Consider the following 9423-nt stretch of genomic DNA (forward strand, 5'->3'; position numbering starts at 1 on the left):
AGGCCAGAAGTTGAACTGCGGAGTCTAGATTGCCCTCAGGTCTGAGTGTGTGTGTGTGTGTGTGTGTGTGTGTGTGTGTGTGTGTGTGTGTGTGTGTGTGTGTGTGTGTGTGTGGTGCCCTGTTATAGACTGGCATCCAATCCCTGTCGTATTCCTGCCTTGAGCACAATGTTTTCAGGATCGGTTCCAGATCCACCGGGAATAAATTAATGAATTCATGATGACCCTGAAATAAGAGTACTCTATATGAGTACTCTATAAGCAATCTGCTGTGGTCCTGTCTATTCCGGTCCTACAATAAAGGATAAAGCAGACATGACCGCATAACTAATTTCAGAAGATAATACATGAAAATGGCCTTTGTTTTGTTGCTGTTTATCGACATTACACTTCACAATTCACAACTTCTTTTCTAAATCTATTAGCCTTTTTAAGAACGAAAAGGTCACGAAATGTCAATACAGATGTTTTAAACACCTGCGGCAGCTGTGAATCTTTAATCTGGTCCAAAAAAAAGCACATTTGATGTGAATCCTATTTAAAAACAAGACGATGCTGGCCACTAAAGCAGTCAATCATACTATTGTCTGCGTCAACAGGATTTAAGTAAAGTGAGTCTCCAGCTTTAAGTTCCTGGATGTCAACATCTCTGCTTCACTCTGTACATCATGTATTATCTCTGTAGTATTATAACTGTATATAATTATAAACTCGTAGCATATCCTAGTTTATCTTATATACAGTGGGTACGGAAAGTATTCAGACCCCCTTAAATTTTCCACTCTTTGTTATATTGCAGCCATTTGCTAAAATCCTTTAAGTTCATTCTTCTTCCTCATGAATGTACACACAGCTCCCCATATTGAAAGAAAAACACAGAATTGTTGACATTGTTGCAGATTTATTAAAAAAGAAAAACTGAAATATCACATGGTCCTAAGTATTCAGACCCTTTGCTGTGACACTCATATATTTAACTCAGGTGCTTTCCATTTCTTCTGATCATCCTTGAGATGGTTCTACACCTTCATTTGAGTCCAGCTGTGTTTGATTATACTGATTGGACTTGATTAGGAGAGCCACACACCTGTCTATATAAGACCTTCCAGATCACAATGCATGTCAGAGCAAATGAGAATCATGAGGTCAAAGGAACTGCCTGAAGAGCTCAGAGACAGAATTGTGGCAAGGCACAGATCTGGCCAAGGTTACAAAAAGATTTCTGCTGCACTTAAGGGTCCTAAGAGCACAGTGGCCTCCATAATCCTCAAATGGAAGACGTTTGGGACGACCAGAACCCTTCCTAGAGCTGGCCGTCCGGCCAAACTGAGCTATCGGGGGAGAAGAGCCTTGGTGAGAGAGGTAAAGAAGAACCCAAAGATCACTGTGGCTGAGCTCCAGAGATGCAGTCAGGAGATGGGAGAAAGTTGTAGAAAGTCAACCATCACTGCAGCCCTCCACCAGTCAGGGCTTTATGGCAGAGTGGCCCGACGGAAGCCTCTCCTCAGTGTAAGACACATGAAAGCCCGCATGGAGTTTGCTAAATAACACCTGAAGGACTCCAAGATGGTGAGAAATAAGATTCTCTGGTCTGATGAGACCAAAATAGAACTTTTTGGCCTTAATTCTAAGCGGTATGTGTGGAGAAAACCAGGCACTGCTCATCACCTGTCCAATACAGTCCCAACAGTGAAGCATGGTGGTGGCAGCATCATGCTGTGGGGGTGTTTTTCAGCTGCAGGGACAGGACGACTGGTTGCAATCGAGGGAAAGATGAATGCGGCCAAGTTCAGGGATATCCTGGACAAAAACCTTCTCCAGGGTGCTCTGGACCTCAGACTGGGCCGAAGGTTTACCTTCCAACAAGACAATGACCCTAAGCACACAGCTAAAATAACGAAGGAGTGGCTTCACAACAACTCCGTGACTGTTCTTGAATGGCCCAGCCAGAGCCCTGACTTAAACCCAATTGAGCATCTCTGGAGAGACCTAAAAATGGCTGTCCACCAACGTTTACCATCCAACCTGACAGAACTGGAGAGGACCTGCAAGGAGGAATGGCAGAGGATCCCCAAATCCAGGTGTGAAAGACTTGTTGCATCTTTCCCAAAAAGACTCCTGGCTGTATTAGATCAAAAGGGGGCTTCTACTAAATACTGAGCAAAGGGTCTGAATACTTAGGACCATGTGATATTTCAGTTTTTCTTTTTTAATAAATCTGCAACAATGTCAACAATTCTGTGTTTTTCTGTCAGTATGGGGTGCTATGTGTACATTCATGAGGAAGAAGAATGAACCTAAATGATTTTAGCAAATGGCTGCAATATAACAGAGTGAAAAATTTAAGGGGGTCTGAATACTTTCCGTACCCACTGTATTTATATACCATCAGTATGTACACTGTGTACTGTGCACTTGGTAACTAGGCATACAATGTACATTTTATATATTGTACACTTTCATATCATATTTTTAGCGTATATTATGCCTTAAATACATCTTGCGCACATTCTAAAGTTTTATTTTCACTTATGGTCTTTAGATACGTATACAGTACCACTCAAAAGTATGTTACACTTTTAGTGTTTTTTTCCCATAGATATCTATCTGTCTATCTATCTATCTATCTATCTATCTATCTATCTATCTATCTATCTATCTATCTATCTATCTATCTATCTATCTATCTATCTATCTATCTATCTATCTGTCTGCCTGTCTGACAGTTTTTTCATAAACTGTTTATACTTTTGCACAAAAACACAGTTTGCCTTCATTTGAATTTCCCAGTAAAACCATAATGCACAGAAAAATAAATGCAGAAAAGTACACCGAAAACCCGGATTCATTTTATGAGGTAAATATCGATGCTTCTGCCAGAGATGATGTACGCAGCATGCGATGCAGCTGTGGCTACAGTGAAAGGAGACTGTTTGAAATTGTGTTCATTGTGTTTCTTGCTGTGATAATGCCATTCATTCAAGCTGTATGAAATTCCTGTCTGTGATGCAGCTCTCTGTTATACTTTGTTTCTCTATAACATTGATGGTTTCTGTAGCCGTGGTTCAACATGGCTGCTAAAACATAATAGAATTTTAAATATAAACTGAAACACAGTATGCACAAGTTTTTTGGATAGTCCTATACATATCTATCTATCTATCTATCTATCTATCTGTCTGTCTGTCCGTCCGTCCGTCCACTGATGGGCGTGTACTCAGGGAGCATTAAGCAGGCCAACTTTAGCCAATCAGATCAGAGACGTCACAAAGCCACGCCCCCGGAAAAGTCTTCCTGAAGTTTGACTTCCTGATCAGTATTATATAAATACATACACAGTATATATTCCTGTTTTTATTTTGTAAATAAATCTGGAGTGACCCGAACTTATCGAGGACACTGTGTTTGTCTGCAATCGAGGTGACTTTTTTGATGTATTTACTAACTAGCTTGCTAAACACCTAAGGTATACAAATAGCACGTTAGCATTTTAGCTACATAAATCGTGTACTGGTTTAAAAGTCCGGAATTTTGTACATTGGTTCAGAATTAAGATATGTATTCTAGTTAAAAAAACAATCTGATGAGTTCTGACAGCTTGATAATCTATTGCATGACAAGCTTATTGGAGAGCTTAGCATCCGATGGAGCTTGACCCGGAATAACCCCTGAAATATTTCCCTTGAATCTTATAAGTATTATTTCATAATCTTATACATCTTAAGTTGTTTTCCGGAAAACGTAGGAGAATTTAGATCACCCCTAAGCACATAGACAGAGATCAGGCCAAACTTTTAAAAGTTATATATACAAAATGGTTGCGTATTTTCGGTCACGTGACATGCACCTGTTTAGAGCTGGCGTCTTATGATATACGGAGTTCTGAGACACGTGACCTCTCCAGTCATATGCGGTTCTTTGTAGCGATAGAAAGATCGGATCATTTAAGCGACTCGGTTCATTAAATCAAAATGAACGAGTCATTTCGTTCCTTTAATCTGAAATAAAATAAAATGTTACATTTTCGATAAGCAGATTCCCAACACGTCCACTTACACGAATTTTGACTATAGTTCCAATGTATTTACTAATAACTGGATAGTATATATGGGTGTCACGTGACACACAAAAAAAAACAGCGAATCGGCTCAGATGACTCATGAGATGAACCACTCAATTCTGTTTCCGTTTTCTGTTTAATGCAATGCATAGCGTCTATTGCAATCACATGATAAAAGATCGAACGACTCTGAGTCAATTCTGCTTCCTGGACATAACCTACAAAAAAAAAAAAACAAGTACGAATACTTGTTCTACTGAGTCACATTAGGGACTCGTTTAAAATGAATGAATCGTTCATGAATAACAACTCACTAGTTCTTCACCAAACCGTTCCCACAAACTTGTAGTGCTGGATACAGGGTTTGCAAGTTCAAGTGATGGAAAGATTTCATTCTATCCTTCACTTGAACTTGCAAACCCTGTTCCAACATGACAATGTGCACAAATCCAGCTCTATAAAGATCTCCTTTCCATGGGTTGGAGTTGAAGATCTTGAGTGGCCTTCTATAAAGCTCAAACCCTATTGAACACCTTTGAGATGAAATGGAACTCTGCACCACAGGCCTCCTCACCTACATCAGTACCTGACTTTACTAATGATCTTGTGGATTAAAGAGTACAAATCTCCCCAAAAATCGAGTGGAGTGTGGACCTTATTATAACAGCAAATGGGGACTAAGTGTGGAATGGGATGTCAAAAAAGGACATAGAAATCTTATACTAACTCTTGTTCATATAGTGTTTTTCCCAGCAGCTTTTTAAAGGTAGAGGTCATGCATTAATAAAAGATCATAGTCTGAATAAAAGTGAGAATCCAGCGCTACAGATTTAAGGCATGAGCCCCAAAAAGCCACCACACAAAAATATTTTGATATGATAAAATATCCAGGCATACAGTATGTCTCTAAAGTAACTGCTTAACGATATTTCTGATGGTTTCATATCGATCATATATATATCACCAAAATCGAGTGAAACATCTTTATCGAAGGGAGTGGATCTTAATATAAGAGCAAATAAGTACTAAATGTAGATGGGGGTATTCAAAAAACAGATAAAATCCATATAGTCCATATAGTGTACATTCCTATAATTGGGTATATAGTTTATAGACTACTGTTAGATGTGAGAAATATGTACGGATGTGTTTTTTATTGTTATACGACATTGTGTGTGTTGTTGGTGCCTACATACCTGCAGTATATATGAGTTGAAATCCCAGCCACACCAAGATGCCACTCCTTGGGCCCCTGAACAAGGCCCTTTGCTCTGTAGATTCTCAGTCATATAAATAAGATCAAATGTAATTTAATCTGGATAAGGGCCTCTGCCAAATCTCATAAATGTATAAGACTGATAACTCATTCTACAGTGTTATTTTATTAGTATAATATCATGGTGCATATTATAAACCAAAAATGTCTTTAGGTATCATAATATTATGTTTGCTATACCATCAGGCTTCTATTTTCTCTTGTTGTTCTGCTCCTTGTTAATCCACTCTGTTTTATTCTTCAGTGTTTCGGATTAAAATGAGCTCTGGACTATGAGTGTACAATGAAGCTGCTCTCAGACCACCAGGAAACAGCGTCTGGGTCTCAGCGGCGGAACCTCAGAGGCTTTCATCACGGTGTTGGTGCCGCCGGATCTTCCGGACTTCAAGTATGTGATGTGATGAATGCTGTGTGTATGTCAGCTTAAAGTAGATAGCACTCGGATTTGATACGGCCTGCAAGGTTTAATTATCTCCTTCATCTGCAGTAAATAGTTGCAGTATTGGTGGAGCAAAACCTAGACTGTTAATGCTGAGTATACATTTTTTTTTTTTTTTTTTTTTATATATAATTTTCCCTTTCAGGTGCCCTTGTCTCAGAGCTCTGGAGGACACAGAGACAGTCCCGCAGTGCACACTGGCGCATATAATCACAGCTCCATGGTCCTGCCTACAGGGGCTGCCGGAGGTCAGGGTCACTCTCATGTCCCACCTGCTTCGGTTCCAACACCAGGCCAGCAGCAGTCCCGAAGGCTCAGGGTACGGCTTCAGTCCATATGTTTACCACAGCAAGTTATCTTCTGATCGAGAGTGGGTTTAGATTTTTCTGTTGTGTTTGGATGCAGGTGGAAGACGCTCTTTCCTACCTTGATCAAGTGAAATTCCAATCCAGAGATCAGCCTCAAGTTTACAACGACTTCCTGGATATAATGAAAGAGTTTAAATCTCGAAGGTCAGACTGGACCTTTACTTCGTATTCATTTCATTTATGAAGAACACGTTTTAACGATTCAGAGGTAAAACTGTAAGCTTTCTAAAAAGAGAAATTAAGACATGCTGGTGGGGGAAAGACTGTTTATAGCTGCTATAATTTCATTCAGATTCCCAACCACCAGGTTGTGACCCGCTACCGGGCCGTGGAAAAGATGCTATGAAAGAAACATCCAAACTATAAAGGAACATGCATGGACTTATGTAATAATCAGCCAAAAATATTACATTTGGACTCATCAACCCATAGGACAGTTTTCCACTGATCTACTAATGTTCTTTCTTGTGTTTCTTAGCCTAAGCAACTCTCTTCTGCTTGTTGTTCTTCCGAAGTAATGGTTTCTTTGACCATGAAGGTCTGACTCACACAGTCTCCTCTGAACAGTAGATGTTGGAATATGTCTGCCACTTGATAAAAGCAAAAAAGTTTTCTAAGGCTTGAAATTCAAATAAAATTATCTTCTGCAGCAGAGGTAGCTCTTAACCTTCCTTTCCTAAAATGTGTCTCATGAGATCCAGTTTAATTTTAGCGTTTGATCTTTTTTGGCGACTGCACCTGGGTATACATTTGAAGTTCTTTGAACTTTGACCTTTAGTTCTGAAGGTAATGATGGACAGTCTTTTTTTTTATTAAATGAGTGTTTTAAATGATTAGTACAGTAATTATAGTAGCACTAATAGGAATATTGACTCTGTTCTCACCCTTTCTTCTAAACAAGACAGTTGATGCTCTAAAGTACTTAAGAAGGCAATACATGTCACAAATGAACTCCTGACAAGTCAGTGTGCACATTGCAAACCATTCCAGCATGAATTTGATATTCCAGCATGAGAATGTGGAATTGGAAAACTGCAGGAAGTGGCTACTTTGAACAATCTAAAATATAAAACTATTCATTTTTAGTGTTTTTTCAGCATGTACATAACTTTAAATGGATTGAATGTATGAAATTTCGTTCTTTGATGATCAATCAATTGTAGTATTGGCATTTTTCTTTGGTATAAATAAAAAACTTCTGCCTATGCTTTATTTTCACCTTCGCGGTGGTGACGGTGTCTAGGCTTCACATCAGGTTGCATCCCACAGCCCTGTCACTGATTTGGACCTTTTAATTGAACATCTGACCATCTAGTATTTTTATTCCTTGTGCATACATTTAATCAGTAGAATTCCAATTCAATAGTAATGTGTTTATTGCTATGTTTTAAATGAACTTTGTTTTAAGTAATTACTGCCCAATTCTATGCCAAAGTACTCGCTAGTCATTGACATATATCATGTGTTTTCTGTGTGTTCCCAGTATCAATATACCAGGCGTGATTATCAGAGTGTCACAGCTATTCAAGGACCTTCCTGACCTCATCATGAGCTTTAATACCTTCCTGCCCCCTGGCTACAGGACCGAAGTGCAGACTACCCACATGGTGAGGGTAATGACCCCTGGCCAGATCCACCACATCACGCCACGTGGTGTTTCGGTGCAGATCCTCCCGATTACGCAGCCGACTCTCCACTCCGACCATTCGATAAGGCTGTTAAAACGTGAAATGTGAAATGCTGAGATTCTCTGCATAAGTCTGTCTTTATGTATTTATTTATTGCCTATATGGGATCAGGGCTTGTATTTTTTTTGGTTGCAATTTGCAACTGAATGGCACTTTACATGGGTCTAGAACAGTGTTTACTTGTGTATTTGTGATGTACAGAGCCTGTCAACAGCTTGGAAACACGTAGTCTTTTATTGTTTTTTTGGGGACACATGCTTGTTCCTTTTGTTTCTATTCAACAAATTATGCAAAAAGGCGAATTCACACAAGACAGTGAATGACTGGAAAAAAGTTCTGTGGAAAAACACGTTGATGTTACAATTTTAGCTCTAACTAAAGAACTTCTGTAAGACAGAGAACAGGAGAGAAGATGTTAGCAGACCAGAGTTGGAAGCTTAATGATTTGGGGTTGTTTTCGAGCAGAGATGGGTGGAGACTTATTCTGAGTGAAAGGAATCCTAAACCAACATGGCTTCCATTCAGTTGCAGTTCTGTCTGGACTTCGGTCAAGCTCTGTTAAGTGTTATTTAAAGGGGAGACAATCATCTGGAGTTTTATCTGTCATGGAATGGCCTGCTCAATCACTGCACCTAAATCCAATTAAACTGCAGTGGGATGAACTGGATCACAAAGTCAGAAAGAAATATTCATCTAATGAAAAACACTTGAGGCATGGCAAAGTATTTTAGCTGAATGTTTGGAGAAACTAACTGGTTTTTTTTCCAGTTTGTTGCATAGAAATAAAAGGAACATGAGGTGTTTCCAAATTTTTGTCTGACATTTCTTCCTTTTTTAGGTTAATATTTAAATACTTGAATATCAGTGTAATGATAATACTCTTTGGGTTTCTCTGCTTTTCCTCCACTTTGGTGGCTCATGTAAGCATGTGAAACGTGTTATTGTTTTGAGTCTCTGTCATGGACTTGCTTCCTCTCCAGGCTGCATTCCTCCCTCACGCCAGTGATCCCGGGATAGACTACGGATCCACCGTGACTCTGATCAAGATAAAGCATTTACTGAATGAATAAATGATTAAACGATTATCTGAGGGTTTCTGAGGTATTATGTGTTGTTACTGGGATCATTTGTTATTGATTTAAAGTTGTGGCTATTGTCTGTTCAGCACTGTATATTACTAGCTCTCGCTTTCAGCTTTGTTTAGCTGTGGTTTGCTGTCTTCTTTTTTTTTTTTTTTTTTTTTTACAAATATCTTGCACATATCCTTCATTTCATCCATTATATGACCAGATATACAGTATGGGAAGCAGGGGTTCATTTAACTTCATATATATATATATATATATATATATATATATATATATATATATATATATATATATATTAGATGTTTTTAAGCATTTAAATAAATGAAACCAACTTTAAAAGTGAATATTTCTGAGTGTTTTTTTTTAATCATTTCTATGTCAAAGATAGTCTTCCTTTTATCCCACAGTTATTTGCCCATAATTAGATTTTTTATTTATTAATTAAAAACACATTGCGCTATTTATACAATGTCTATTAACCCCCAGTCTCTCAGGGAAGACGGA

At 38.6% G+C, this 9423-nt stretch overlaps 1 protein-coding gene across 1 annotated transcript; it reads left to right on the top strand.

The window, feature by feature from the left end:
• Nucleotides 1–3257: 3257 nt before the first annotated feature.
• Nucleotides 3258–9263, top strand: LOC310730853 (paired amphipathic helix protein Sin3a-like). The gene is made up of 5 exons (XM_083550078.1): nucleotides 3258–3420; nucleotides 5581–5724; nucleotides 5921–6094; nucleotides 6181–6287; nucleotides 7627–9263. Exons 2-5 carry the CDS (start codon nucleotides 5620–5622, stop codon nucleotides 7877–7879), a joined length of 639 nt encoding a protein of 212 aa, XP_083406204.1. The 5' UTR covers nucleotides 3258–3420; nucleotides 5581–5619; the 3' UTR covers nucleotides 7880–9263.
• Nucleotides 9264–9423: the final 160 nt, after the last annotated feature.

This window comes from Silurus aristotelis (genome assembly GCF_946808225.1).
Source record: "Silurus aristotelis genome assembly, chromosome: 9".
Classification (NCBI taxonomy): domain Eukaryota; kingdom Metazoa; phylum Chordata; class Actinopteri; order Siluriformes; family Siluridae; genus Silurus; species Silurus aristotelis.

Coding starts and splice junctions, on each gene's coding strand:
- LOC310730853 (XM_083550078.1), top strand. CDS start 5,620: ATGAAGCTGCTCTCAGACCACCAGGAAACAGCGTCTGGGTCTCAGCGG. Junction 5,725..5,920: donor CCGGATCTTCCGGACTTCAA/GTATGTGATGTG, acceptor TTTCCCTTTCAG/GTGCCCTTGTCTCAGAGCTC. Junction 6,095..6,180: donor AGCAGTCCCGAAGGCTCAGG/GTACGGCTTCAG, acceptor GTTTGGATGCAG/GTGGAAGACGCTCTTTCCTA.